This window comes from Ranitomeya imitator, chromosome 6 (assembly GCF_032444005.1).
Source record: "Ranitomeya imitator isolate aRanImi1 chromosome 6, aRanImi1.pri, whole genome shotgun sequence".
Classification (NCBI taxonomy): domain Eukaryota; kingdom Metazoa; phylum Chordata; class Amphibia; order Anura; family Dendrobatidae; genus Ranitomeya; species Ranitomeya imitator.
Window position 1 is genome coordinate 317,103,310 of NC_091287.1, and position 15,068 is coordinate 317,118,377.

General features: G+C 46.5%; 2 protein-coding genes across 2 annotated transcripts; one reads left to right on the forward strand and one right to left on the reverse strand.

Annotated features, from left to right (window-relative positions):
- The first annotated feature begins 3,547 nt into the window (after nucleotides 1-3,547).
- On the forward strand, nucleotides 3,548-5,742 carry LOC138642558 (uncharacterized). Its single transcript, XM_069730784.1, has 6 exons — nucleotides 3,548-3,726; nucleotides 3,809-3,883; nucleotides 4,012-4,125; nucleotides 4,216-4,417; nucleotides 4,511-4,670; nucleotides 4,776-5,742. The coding sequence occupies exons 1-6, from the start codon at nucleotides 3,682-3,684 to the stop codon at nucleotides 5,599-5,601; spliced, it is 1,422 nt and encodes a 473-aa protein (XP_069586885.1). The 5' UTR covers nucleotides 3,548-3,681; the 3' UTR covers nucleotides 5,602-5,742.
- A 120-nt stretch (nucleotides 5,743-5,862) lies between these two features.
- LOC138642559 (uncharacterized) lies at nucleotides 5,863-7,922 on the reverse strand. The gene is made up of 2 exons (XM_069730785.1): nucleotides 7,234-7,922; nucleotides 5,863-6,913 (listed from the first exon to the last, which is right to left on the reverse strand). Exons 1-2 carry the CDS (start codon nucleotides 7,587-7,589, stop codon nucleotides 6,031-6,033), a joined length of 1,239 nt encoding a protein of 412 aa, XP_069586886.1. The 5' UTR covers nucleotides 7,590-7,922; the 3' UTR covers nucleotides 5,863-6,030.
- Nucleotides 7,923-15,068: the final 7,146 nt, after the last annotated feature.

The following is a 15,068-nucleotide window of genomic DNA, read 5'->3' on the forward strand; positions in this document are numbered from 1 at the left end:
AAAAACATCACTGCTCTAGAGGAGATCTGCATGGAGGAATGGGCCAACATACCAACAACAGTGTGTGGCAACCTTGTGAAGACTTACAGAAAACGTTTGACCTCTGTCATTGCCAACAAAGGATATATTACAAAGTATTGAGATGAAATTTTGTTTCTGACCAAATACTTATTTTCCACCATAATATGCAAATAAAATGTTAAAAAAACAGACAATGTGATTTTCTGGATTTTTTTTTCTCAGTTTGTCTCCCATAGTTGAGGTCTACCTATGATGTAAATTACAGACGCCTCTCATCTTTTGAAGTGGTGGAACTTGCACTATTGCTGTCTGACTAAATACTTTTTTGCCCCACTGTATGTGTTCACGTGCCTGCACCTTATTATGCCTTCGTCAATATTGCGACTGTTCATGTGTTATGCTTGCATTATGACTCGGCTTGCAGGTATGTTTGTGTGCGTCTTGTTGGTTGCATGTGCATTTGTCAATGCCATATTGGTTAATATTGATTTTTGATGTATTTACTAATTAAGGTACCGTCACACTGAGTGACGCTGCAGCAATACCGACAATAATCCGGATCACTGCAGCGTCGCTGTTTGGTCGCTGGAGAGCTGTTACACAGACAGCTCTCCAGCAACCAACGATGCCAGTAACCAGGGTAAACATGGGGTTACTAAGTGCATAGCCGCGCTTAGTAACCCGATGTTTACCATGGTTACCAGTGTAAAAGTAAAAAAAAAAAAAGGTAAAAAAAAAAATATCCGCTGTCTGTCCCCGTGCTGTGCTTCTCTGCATTGTGAGCGCCAGCCAGCCGTAAAGCAGAGCAGAGCGGTGACGTCACCACTCTGCTTTCCGGCCGCTGTGCTTATACAGGGCAGAGAAGCAGAACGCCGAGGGACAGACAGCGGAACATAAGTATGAAGTGTTTGTGTTTTTTCTTACTTTTACACTGTTAACCAGGGTAAACATCGGGTTAATAAGTGCAGAGCCGCGCTTAGTAACCTGATGTTTACCCTAGTTACCAGTGAACAAATCGCTTAATTGGCGTCACACACGGCGATTCAGCGATGTCTACATAAAGTCCAGCAACGAAATAAAGTTCTGGACTTTCTGCAGCGACCAATGACATCACAGCAGGATTCTGATCGCCGCTGTGTGTCAAACTGAACGATATCGCTAACCAGGACGCTGCAACGTCACGGTTTGCTAGCGATATCGTTCATTGTGACGGTACCTTTAAGGTACCGTCACACTTAGCGACGCTGCAGCGATACCGACAACGATCCGGATCGCTGCAGCGTCGCTGTTTGGTCGCTGGAGAGCTGTCACAAAGACCGCTCTCCAGCGACCAACGATCCAGAGGTCCCCGGTAAACCAGGGTAAACATCGGGTAACTAAGCGCAGGGCCGCGCTTAGTAACCCGATGTTTACCCTGGTTACCAGCGTAAAAAAACAAACAGTACATACTTACATTCAGCTGTCTGTCCCCTGCCGTCTGGTTACTGCACTGAATGCTGGCCGTAAAGTGAAAGCAGAGCACAGCCACAGCGGTGAGTCATCGCTGTGTGACTCACCGCTGTGCTGTGCTTTCACTTTCACTTTCCGGCCAGCAGTCAGTGCAGGAACCAGACGGCAGGGGACAGACAGCTGAATGTAAGTATGTACTGTTTGTTTTTTTACGCTGGTAACCAGGGTAAACATCGGGTTACTAAGCGCGGCCCTGCGCTTAGTTACCCGATGTTTACCCTGGTTACCAGCAAAGACATCGCTGAATCGGTGTCACACACGCCGATTCAGCGATGTCTGCGGGGAGTCCAGCGACCAAATAAAGTTCTGGACTTTATTCCCCGACCAGCGACATCACAGCAGGGGCCTGATCGCTGCTGCGTGTCACACTGGACGATATCGCTAGTGAGGACGCTGCAACGTCACAGATCGCTAGCGATATCGTCTAGTGTGACAGTACCTTTAGTATAGTGTTTTGTGCACCTTTTTTTTTTTTTTGTTTATTAAAATGGATGTATTATTGCAAAGTCTAATGGTCTGCAGCTTGAGGTTATATTTTTTTTTTTTAAATTTACTTAACCATTCCCATTCGATGTACTTGTATTTTAAAATAAAGAGCATTTCTGCTCCATTGTGATTTAAAAAAAAAAAAAAAGAAATAAATTATATATTAATAAAATGTTTCTTAAAAAATTGTCCGTAGTATAATTTCTTAAAGGTAAATTTAAATCAGGTGTATGTACCAATGGTTACACATGCAATACAGAGTTGTTTGAGTGGTCATTTTTTAATAAAGGTTATCCTTTGAAATTTTATTTCGGGGAGGTAATTGTTTTTTTTTTAAAACATAAAAATATTTTTAAAGGTGTCTCACAGTTTACCTTTTTTTGTTTTTGGGACATGGAAAAGAATGGTATAACGTGCACCAGTTTTTGGGTTTGGGTGTTCACATATTTTTCTCATTTTAACATGGTGTTTAGTGGTAAACATTACCTATTTCTGCTTTGGTCTAACTTTCAATCCATTATACTTATTATATTGCAGATAGAGTAGGGACCACACTGACCGGCATAAGCCACCTGGACCACAGCCACCTGGCCCACATCCAGAAAATCTGAAAAGTAAGTTTTGAAGACCCCAAATCTGCTACTTCAATGTGTAGAGCAGATTGCAAGTGTCTTTTAACTTACAGACCTACCAGGACCACAGCCACCTGGACCACAGCCACCTGGACCACAGCCACCTTGACCACAGCCACCTTGACCACAGCCACCTGGACCACAGCCACCTGAACCACAGCCACCTTGACCACAGCCACCTGGACCACAGCCACCTGGCCCACATCCAGAAAATCTGAAAAGTAAGTTTTGAAGACCCCAAATCTGCTACTTCAATGTGTAGAGCAGATTGCAAGTGTCTTTTAACTTACAGACCTACCAGGACCACAGCCACCTGGACCACAGCCACCTTGACCACAGCCACCTTGACCACAGCCACCTGGACCACAGCCACCTGGACCACAGCCACCTTGACCACAGCCACCTTGACCACAGCCACCTGGACCACAGCCACCTGGACCACAGCCACCTGGCCCACATCCAGAAAATCTGAAAAGTAAGTTTTGAAGACCCCAAATCTGCTACTTCAATGTGTAGAGCAGATTGCAAGTGTCTTTTAACTTACAGACCTACCAGGACCACAGCCACCTGGACCACAGCCACCTGGACCACAGCCACCTTGACCACAGCCACCTTGACCACAGCCACCTGGACCACAGCCACCTGGACCACAGCCACCTTGACCACAGCCACCTTGACCACAGCCACCTGGACCACAGCCACCTGGACCACAGCCACCTGGCCCACATCCAGAAAATCTGAAAAGTAAGTTTTGAAGACCCCAAATCTGCTACTTCAATGTGTAGAGCAGATTGCAAGTGTCTTTTAACTTACAGACCTACCAGGACCACAGCCACCTGGACCACAGCCACCTGGACCACAGCCACCTGGACCACAGCCACCTGGACCACAGCCACCTGGCCCACATCCAGAAAACCTGAAAAGTAAGTTTTGAAGACTCCAAATCTGCTACTTCAATGTGTAGAGCAGATTGCAAGTGTCTTTTAACTTACAGACCTACCAGGACCACAGCCACCTGGACCACAGCCACACAATGTCCTCTTCCGGCAGCCCTCCTCCACAGCAACAGCAGGTATCGGTAAGTAAAAAAAATTTTTTTGTTTTTTTTTTTAAATTTACATCATTTTGAGTCACTACATGCATTTATTATGTTTAAACAGGAATCAGAATCCGATGAGGAGCTGTCGGAAGGGACCGAGACGGGTGGAGACATCGAAGTGGAGGAGGAACCAAGTGTAAGTAGTGGTGAAACACTTGCTTCACACATCACACTGCACCGTACACAAAACAGAATTTCATATATAACGTAACACACAAAACATATACATACATTAAAGCTAATTTTTTTTATCCTTTATTTCAGTCTCCTGCTGCTGCTGCTGCTGCTGCTGCTGGTGCTGCTGAACGTCCAGCACAGCATGAAGGTTCTCCCAGGCGCTCCCAGAGTCGGCGGACTCGACGCCGCGGTCGGCCATCAGTGAGTCGGTTTTTTGTGGGGCTTCAATTGTTAATTTTTTGCTTTCAGTCTACTAATTTTTAATTCTTTCTTTTTTTTTTGTTCTAACAGGCTTCACAGTGTGCTCCCGAATACGATTCAGATATCGATATTGAAGCCCTCATCGAGGAGGTTCGTGAACGGGAGCCACTGTGGAACATGGCTGACCGCAGGCATGCTGATACCAGTGTCACCCGTCGGCTCTGGTTGGAAGTATGCCGGAACATCTTTGCGAGGTGGGAGGACCTTCTTCCACAGCAGCAGAGCAAACTATGTAAGTATTCACTTTTCAGTGATGTTTTGAGCTGAATGTAATGTCTTGCATTTACGAATATTTTTTTTTTTTTCTTCATTCCTGTCTTCACAGGTACCAAGGTTAGGAAGCGGTGGCGGTCATTGAGGGATCGCTTTAAGAGGGAGTTTAACGAGGAGATGCAGGCCCCGAGTGGCTCAGCAGCAAGGAAGAAGAGGAGGTACAGATATGGCCCGAACCTCTCCTTCCTGAGGGAAACCATGCTGAGTAGAGTGTAAGTATTCAACATCACAGTAAGAACCTGTCTAATCACAAAACTTTTGTTTCAGTCCGGCCTTTTTCATATCAATATATTAACTTATTTTTTTTTCTTTCACAGCACCTACTCCAGCCACCGTGCGCCTGCATCTACCTCTGCACCCTCTGAAGCGATCCCTCCTGAGTCCGCCACCGGGGACCACGTCGGTAGGCCCCACACCTCTCACCCCTCTGTCCCCTCCACTTCATCCGCCTCTACCAGTGGAGTGCAGCCTTCCTTACTCGCATCTGATGGTCAACAGATAGCGTTCCCTTTACCCCACCCCTCTGACCCTGCCACCTCTACACCACCGGTAGGTTCATGGCGGCAGCGTCAGAGGGGTCAGGAAAGGAGCTATGCTCCTGAGTTCTTGCATCTAAATGCAGGCTTCCAAAATTCATTTAAAATTTTGGGAGAACAAGTGACTGCTGGTTTCAGCATGATGCAATCACGCATGAGTGAAAACCACCATGAAATCAGCAGTCGCTTGGATAGACTGCATTTAGATGTAAGTCAAGCTCCAGCCAATCTTTTTTTTCAGTCCATGCTCAGGAGCATGGAAAAGCTTTCTTTTGATCAGCAGATGCGGGTAATGAATAGCTGCCATAACGCTCTGCTGAAGGTAATTAACGAACCCCAATCTACCCCCACACCTCCCCACACATCCCAGTCCCAATTTCAACACCATGCCCCACAATATCACCGCCAGTCCCAATATCCACATCACTCTCAATATCAACATCACTACCAATACCCAACCCGGCCCACAACCCAAATGTATTCACCCGTGTTTTCTTCATCTTTGCCCAGCTTTACTTCCCCAGTAAGTTTTCCACCTACCCCAACACAACACCCCTCTGGTCAGCCTCCTGTTTCCCCCCCCTTCCACTACAGACGCAACAGGTAGGGTTTCCCCAATCCCACCTACCGACGTGGTCCAACCTTCCAGCCCCTCCTCCCATAGTTACTCCACCCAACAATACCAGGACCTGTGAACCTGGAATGTACTTGTACATAGTTTTTTTTTGCCAAAAAAAGAAAGGTTCTTTAAATTACCAAAAAAAAAATTGTGTGGGAAAATTACCCACAAAAAATATATTTTTTGAAATAAACATAATTCTGGTTTATAATCTACTGTGTGTGTGTGTTCATTAATTAAGGTAAATATGAAAGGTTAAGTGAAAAGAAACACCAGACGTTTTCAAGGTTTAACAAAATGGTTTTATATTATATTAGCAAGCAAACCACACACACTCTTTTTTTTTTTTTTTTTTTTTTTGTGGCAGTTGCTACCAAAAAATTTTGGAAAAAAAAAAGAAAAAAAATTAAAAAAAAGTCACACAATTATGTCTTGCCATGGAATCCGCCCAACAGGTGACAAAAAATATTCAGCAAACTGTTCCCTCATCCTAGTAACAGAACCGGTGGAGCGAACAGAGGCACTTCGGTAATCCCACAAGGATGTCTCCAATTGTTCGTCATCCAAGGTAACGGGCTCCTTTGAAATAACAAAATTATGGAGCACCACACATGCCTTGACAACATCGTCTACAGTTTTTGTATCCAGTTTTATTGCCGTCAGCAGAACTCTCCACTTTGCTGTCAAAATACCGAAAGAGCACTCTACCACTCTTCTTGCTCTGGTAAGACGGTAATTAAATACCCGCTTGGTGCGGTGTAATTCACGGCTGCTGTATGGTTTCAGTAGGTGCGGCGACAGTTGAAAGGCTTCATCACCTACACACACATAGGGCAAGGCTGGTTCACTGGTTCCTGGGAGCGGTCTTGCTGGCGGGAAATTGTATGTATCTCCATACAGGCAGCGACCCATCGGAGAGTTTTTAAACACTTGGGAGTCGTTGGACCGGCCATACGCTCCTATATCCACAGCAAGGAATCGGCAGTTGGCGTCAGCAATAGCCATGAGTACAATTGAGAAGTATTTTTTATAGTTATAGTACTCTGATCCTGTTCCTGCCGGTTTTGCAATCCTAATGTGTTTGCCGTCCACAGCACCAACACAATTTGGAAAATTACACATTCGCTCAAATTGTTCGGAACTTCTCATCCAGATTTCCATTGTTGGTTGTGGGATATACTCCAGCTGTAAAGTGTCCCAAATCGCACGACATGTGTCCTTCACAATTCCGCCAATAGTGGAAATCCCCAGCCGGAATTGGAAATGGAGTGAAGTCAAAGACTCACCCGTAGCTAGGAAGCTGCAGGGAAAAATAAAAAAAAATGTAAAAAAAAATTGCACAGACCATCAACCAAGAAAAACAAGTGGAATGGCCTCAAATAAACCAACAAATTACATGCTACAGTAAATGCGGCGCAATGTGTCAGCGCAGTATTCTCTGCAGCATGTAATAACATTCAATATGACCAATGACACAAGAAAAAAAAACAAGTGGAATGGCCTCACATAAACCAACAAATGACATGCTACAGTAAATGCGGCGCAATGTGTCAGCGCAGTATTCTCTGCAGCATGTACTCACATTCAATATGAGCAATGACATAAAGAAAAAATGCTTACCGCAGTGTCACCATGAGCCGCTCCGCCGGTGTGATGGCAAGCCTCATCCTTGTGTCCTGCCTTTGGATGACATCCTCTATTTTTCCAACCAAATAATCGAAATGTTCCATCCTCATCCGTACATAACTAAAGAATTTTTGGGGGTTGCACCGCAACTCCAGATAGAGAGTGGACTGGACACCCCTGGTCATCCGCAGCTCATTGATTGGATGTATCCAGAATCGTCGCCTTCTCCGTTGCATCATCCGTCTTTCTGCTGCCGCCTCCTTCTCCCGCACTATGATATCCAGGCGATTCGTCTCAAATATAACTTCAGTAACCAAACTCGAAATCCTCCCAATTACACCATCCATCATTGCCACTAAACTAAAACCCTCAAAGATGTGCTGTAAATACAGTCAGTATATAGATTTCCCTAGTTTCCAGTAGCCAATCAAATTTTGGTGCCTCCCATTTTAAAAACGGATCCGTCGTAAAAACGTATGCAACGGATGGAAAAAACGTATGCAACGTATGCAACGCATCCAGCATTTCAACGGAACCGTTTATCGGATTTGCGACGGTTTTGCGACGGATCCGTCGAAATGCTGTATTCGTTGCATACGTTTTGCAGTTTTTTGACGCATCCGTTTTTTCGGGAAAAAGACGTTTTTGGGACGGATTGCAGTTAACGCTAGTGTGAAAGTAGCCTTAAACAAATAGTGACCACAGAGCTGAATAAAACGTAGTTTTGCTTTTAGTTTCTCCTCTCTATTGCAGTCATATCAGCTTGTAAAGTTTAGGTTATAATTTATGTTATAATTCAACAGTATGTTACCAGAGACTTGTTTCTGGGGTTTGTACATCTTCCCCTGCATGAGGTTGACAATCATAAATAGGCAGTATCATACAGGGGAGTAAATAACACACCCTCCTCTTCTCACTGATCTCTGCAGCTACTGTGTAGAGAAACAACAGAGCTGAGTTATGTATCATTACAGACACTCCCAGATCTTATCTCACATCAGTCAGTCTGGGGGAAGATTGAGAGCTGACAACACTACAAGATGAGATCTGGAAGTGTTTGTACACTGTGTGCACAATTATTAGGAAATTTGCATTTTTAATGATACATTTTATTACTGAACAACCACCGTGTTGTCAGTCCAAAAGAATAATAAACCTGAAACCTAAATACTTAAGAAAGTAAAAGAAAAGTTTTGTCATTCTTTGGAGAATATTATTTTATTATTATACATTTTTATAGCGCCATTTATTCCATAGCGCTTTACATGTGAATACGGGGCAAATATAGACAAATACATTACAATATATATGTATGCATAATTATTGGGAAACTATCAGTGTGTGGAATTATGATGCAACTAATTGAAAAATGTAACATTTCCCATCTCAATTGTTTATTTTCATATTTTTAAATGTGAGAATAATAGCCAAGCAACTTAAAATGTACAAAAAAAATACAATTCTGACATAAAAAAATATCAGTAACCATTTTCCCACCCTTCTTTCTAATGACAGTCATACGCCTTCCATCGTTCCATGTTCTGTCCCCACATGAAGCAAATGGAGGTGTGGTTGACTATTAAGAGCTGTGAGCGATTCGTACCTTCAGTACTTCTTCGATGTGAGGCAGACAGGACCAATGCTGCTCAGCGTCCGGAGAGATGATGCACACAAGGGATTGTGCAATCCAGACTTGTTTATTTGGATATCTGGACATACAGCGTATAACTGGTAATACAGTACTTTCTCCAGAAATGCAGGTGTAGACAAGGTACAGTAAGATGTAGCACCAAGTATGACTGCAAGTGTGAGCAACAAAAGAGGTCGAAAGACTGATGCCTTCCTAAGCCCGGTTAAAGCGTGTCCTCTCACAACAGATAGTAAACTGAAAATGAAATGGCTGCCAGAGGAAGAAAAGACTTGGCCCCTGAACCGGAAGTAAAGACATGCCCACAAGAATAAATGAATAACAAACTGCCATATGGTAAAAGGCCTTTGGGTGGCAGCAGAGCAAAATACAGAGTAAAATATAACAACAAACATGGAACAGCACACTACCAGTCTGAAATTCCGTAAGGGATTTCACTATATTAATGTCCTTGAAATAAAGTCCAACAACCTAGAAAATGAAACCAAACATGCATGTAATGCAATAATAACAACTTTAAACAAGATAAGACATTAAGTCAGTTCCTGAGATAATCCAAAGGAAAACCCATCTTCGGATCAGAGAAGCTGCACTAGGCCAAACTATCTCCGACCCAACTGTAATCCAATGGGCAAGTACTAGAGCAGAATTCTGTTCATAGTTTATCCTACCGGAATGTCCTAGATCGGTAGTACCAATACGAGCTCGTGGATTGGCCTCTGAAATATCTTGGGTTCACCTTTCCTAAGGACTTTCAGCTCCACGTTCCGGACCTTACCGTCTTCACCAGGGAAAGTCTTTGTAATGATTCCCATAGGCCAGTCAATCCTTTGAGCTTGTTGTTCCTTCATTAATAAGATATCTCCTTCTTTCAAGTTCGGTTTACTCTGTCACCATTTTCTTCTTCCTTGCAGAACCACAAGGTACTCCTTTCTCCACCGGTTCCAGAAGTAATTGGCAAGGTACTGTATGTGTTTCCACTGCTTCTGGTAGGAGTTTGCGTGAGTAAACTCTCCACTGACTGTTAGCAGGTTCCCGATCTTTTGGGTAAGAAGAGTAACCGGCATAAGAATAGTTGGCATTTCAGGATCCATTGACACTGGGACAGCCAGAAGAGTAACCAAGGTCTCATGCGTAAGTCTTGAAGAGTTCATGTCCATAAGCATAGAGTTCAAGATGTTGCGTGAGATCCCGATCATCCTTTCCCAGGAACCTCCCATGTGAGAACTATGCGGAGGATTGAAGATCCAGGTGCAACCTCTCTCTGCCAGTTGATCCTGAATTGGCTTGATGTCAATATCCAGCTCTCGACATGCACCGATGAAGTTGCTTCCGTGGTCGGACCTTAATTGTTTCGCTGGTCCTCTGATCGCTAGAAACCGCCGAAGAGCATTAATTAGGCTGGATATGTCCATAGATTCTATCACTTCTATGTGCACGGACACTCATGCAAGTTATCATGCCCTCAGCTGCAGGTTCGGTCTCTGCTGTGAAGGGAGACCGGCACCTTTCACACAGCTCCACTGGTACTACTCACCCTGTCCGTGGCTCCAGACGATCAGCAGCTCCTTTCTCTGCTAAGAACCTGCATCCTCTTGGCAGGTCTCCTGGAAATGCTCTTAGGAGGCGCGCCCCGCTTCCTGCACATGCTTAAAACAGCAGAACACCTGTTCTCTATTAAGGCCCTCTGTGCTATGATGCTCTGTGCATAAAAAGCATCCTCCCATTATGGGAGGTGCCTGAACAATGTGTTCATTCTATTGTTTATGGCCCTCTGCTCAGTCCACACTCTGCTGTGCTCTGCTCTGCAAAGTGTAGTTTACTTTTGGTTTTCTAATCCCTCTGTCTCCTCAGTATCCTCCGCTGGCAGTTCCCTATTCTGGATCCTTCTGGACTCCCCGGTTTCCACTCCAGGCTGACTGAGCTGCTCCTTGCAGAACTATCCTGATATTGCTGCCGGCTGGATCAGCCTTTCCGAAACTACACAGAGCTTCCAGGATCCTCTTCACGGATAGAGCTTGAATTCCACCGTCTTGTTTATATGGTCTGTATGGGTCGTCCCTCTGGTCCGGGTACTGCGGCATTTAGGCCATCTGGTGTTGTGACGGGGGAATCCCTGTATAGGGGTACACCTTGCCCGCTGCTCCACTACGTGGTTCAGTGTTGTGGTCCAGAGGGTTCTTCTCTCAGGCACCTCTTTCTGTTTGTTTAAAACTTCATTTAATTAAATACCTTTGCATTTTGAAGCCATTCTCCTGTGTCTTGTGTACCGGGTATACAGCTGCCACTGCTCCATCAGTGGTCTAGTGAGTCCACTATATTTCCCCATGCCCTGTGGGCGTAACACAAGTGAATAGTACGGCCCAACGTTTGCTGTTGGCATGACCTCCACGAGTCCTGCGTGCAGATACCATCCATGGCCCAAAGACGTCTAGGCCGACGTAGGTGAAAGGCGGTTCAGCACTCAGTCTGTCGAAGGGTAGGTCAGCCATTTGTTGATGCACCTGTTTTCCTCTAGTTTTGCGATGTAACGGAGTCTACTGTGCTGTAGTACCTCTTTCAGCACCGCCCATGTTTCAGGAGGTCCACTCTGCTTTTGCTGGATTCTGAATGAAGGACGCTGGCTGGAATTCCTTGATTACGTGAGAGCATATAAAAGCTGACTGCTACTCCACGTATTTCCAGTCTAGAACACACTTTATTCACAGCACACAGAATATATAACACAGATACACAGGACAGGCCAATAGAAAATGCAGGCCAGACATACATTACAATAGCCGCAGGGGGCCGGAGCCTGCTGATATTTACTGTGGGAATTACAAAGGTGGGGAGGTCAGAAGGAGAATATCTTGTCCCCTCTGACCAGGGGCGCAGCCTGTGGACTGATGCATTTCACATGGAACCTATTATACATAATATATACTGCATAACATATTCTTGGTGCTGGTGGTTCTGTAACACGGCTCCCCTTTTCAGTGACGCGATCGGCATACACAGTCTGATCCCTAACGGATCGGTTTGGGGATGACCGAAGTTTATGGGGTTGGTACAAGTTCTGTTTGTCGACTTAGCCCATCGGCATTACCGTTTTGTTTGCCAGGTCTGTAGTGGATGGTGAAGTCCAGAGGTTGTAGGGCTAAACTCCACCGCAGTAATCTGGCGTTGTCTCCGGAGACCCGATTAAGCCAGACTAGGGGATTATGGTCGGTTAGGAGGGAAAACTGTCGTCCATACAAATATGGTTGTAACTTTTTGAGTGCCCATACTATTGCCAGGCACTCCTTCTCGCTGGCCGCATAGCTCACTTCACGGGGCAGTAGTTTCCGACTCAGGTAAGCTACCGGGTGTTCTTGGCCGTCCGACCCGACTTGGCTTAGTACTGCCCCCAATCCAAACATACAAGCGTCTGTGTGAACAAGGAAACGTTTAGTTGGATCGGGTGCGGCCGATACAGGGGTATTGGTGAGGGCATCCTTTAGCTGGCGGAAGGCTTCCTCACACTCTGGGGTCGTTTCCTGGCGGGGTTGGTTCTTACGGGTCAGATCAGTGAGGGGCTTGTAATTGGGAACGAATTTCCTGTAATACCCCGCTGTCCCTAGAAACGCCATGACCTGGGTTTTAGTGCGTGGGGTGGGCTATTTGGCTATGGCCTCAATCTTGGTTGGTTCTGGTCTATTTTTCCCACTTCCCACCCAATGCCCTAAATACTGAACCTCTGCTTTGCCCACGTGACACTTGTTTGGGTTCAGGGTGATTCTGGCCTTGTGGATCCTGTCTAATACTGTCTCTAGGTGATTTAGATGCTCTTCCCATGTCGCGCTGTAGATGACGATGTCATCCAGGTAGGCACACGCATAGTCCTGGAGACCATCCAGAAGCCGGTCAGCCAGCCTCTGGAAGGTCGCCGGGGCAGTCTTCATCCCGAATGGCATAACTCAAAACTGGAATAAGCCAAACGGGGTGACAAATGCCGACTTGGGAATAGCATCAGGACTAAGGGGAATCTGCCAGTAGCCTTTGCATAGATCGATGGTGGTCAAATACTTTGCCCCTACCAGCCGGTCTAACAAGTAATCCACACGCGGCATGGGATACGCATCCGTCACTGTTTTCTCATTGAGCTTACGATAGTCTACACAAAACCGTGTAGTCCCATCCTTCTTGGGCACTAGCACTACGGGGGATGCCCAGGGACTATCTGACTCTTCAATGACCCCTAATCGCAACATCTCTTGTATCTCTTGTCGCATCCCTTCTCGTACAGACTCAGGGATGCGGAAGGGAGGTTGTCGCAGGGGGGTCTGATTCTGGGTCTCAACCTTGTGTTGTGCCAGGCGAGTGTACCCGGGTTTCCCCGAAAACATCCTCTGTCGCTGCCTCAACAACTCCTCCACCTGCTGTCTCTCCCGGGGACCTAAGTCTTCACCCCAGTGTACCTGGTCCCATGTTTTAGACTGAGTCCTCTCCCCTAAGACATCAGGCAAGGGGAGTCCGGCTAAATCCTCTGTTTCAGGTGCACAGATGGCCACTACCTCTTCAGGGCGCTCCCGATAGGGCTTCAGCATATTCACGTGGAACATGCGGATAACCCTGGGGTCGTCACAATCAGCGACATTATAGGTGGTGTCGGCTATTTTCCCCACTACCTGGTAGGGCCCCTGCCATGCAGCTTGGAACTTGTTCTGCCTAGTGGGCTCTAACACCAGGACCTTCTGCCCTATTTCCAAGGTGCGCTCTCTGGCCCTCCGATCGTACCATACGTGCTGGCGCCGCTGGGCCACGTGCCTGTTCCCACGTACAGCCTGGGCCAGCTCCTGTAGGCGGTCCCGGAATTCCAGCACATAGGGTACAATAGGTACTCCTTCTATGATGCCCTCCCCTTCCCAGTGTTCTAGCACTAAGTCTAGGGGTCCCCTTACCCGTCTCCCGTATACCAGTTTGAATGGGGAGAACCCCGTGGATTCTTGGGGCACCTCTCGATAGGCAAACAGGAGGTGAGGCAAGAATTTCTCCCAGTCCCTGTAGGTCCTGGTAAAAGTCCCAATGAGTTGTTTTAACGTCCCGTTAAAGTGTTCACACAACCCATTGGTTTGCGGGTGGTACAGGGCGCTTCTAATGGACTTTACGCCGCACAGCTTCCACAGTTGGTTGGTCACCTCTGCTGTAAACTGGGTACCCTGGTCTGAGATAATCTCCCGGGGAAATCCAAACCGTGAGAAAACCTGGAGCAGGGCAGCCGCCAATGTCTCTGCCAGTATGTTAGGTAACGCAACCTCCTCTGGATACCGTGTGGCATAATCTACCACTGTCAATATATACCTTTTCCCTGACGGATTGGGTTTGGCTAACGGCCCTATCAGATCGACCGCTACTCGGCTAAATGGTTCCTCCACAATGGGAAGGGGGCGTAATTTGGCCTTGCATCGATCTCCCCTCTTGCCAATGCGCTGGCAACTGTCACAGGTCTGGCAGTATTGACGAACATCATAGGTTACACCCAGCCAAAAGAAGTTTTGTGTCAGACGACGCTTGGTGCGACTGACGCCAAAGTGCCCGGCCAAGGGTATGTCATGAGAGTTTCCCAGTAACTTCTGCCTATACTTCTTGGGAACTACCAGTTGTCGTTTTATAGTGGGGCTCGTCCCTGTGTGGTGCTGCTCTGTGATCCGGTAGAGGAGTCCCTGCTTCCATATAAACTGTTACCCTTCCAGTACCCCTCTCCCCTCCTGTGCCTTCCCACGATATCCCTCCAATGAAGGATCCTCAAGTAACTCCCTCTTAAATTCATCTGGGGTGGCCCAAGAAATGTGTCTGGCTATGGGAATACGTGTAGGGCTGGGATGTCTTACCTGGGCCTCCTCTGAGTGTGATTCCGCCTCCACAGCTCGAGCTTGTCTCCGGGTGGTCACAGGATATGTCTCAGCCAGAGGGGCAACCGAGAAGGCAGACAACATGGGCCCCAAGTCATTTCCCAGCAAAACGTCTGCAGGCAAATCCTCCATCAAGCCGACCTCAACAAGGCCCTCCCCAACTCCCCAGTTCAGGGGAATCCTGGCAGTGGGTAGTCGATGTATGGCTCCCCCTGCTACACGGACTGCCACTGTCCGATCCGTCTTCTCTTGGTCCCGGACGAGATGAGGCTTCACAAGGGTCAAAGTTGCTCCGGAATCTCTTAGTC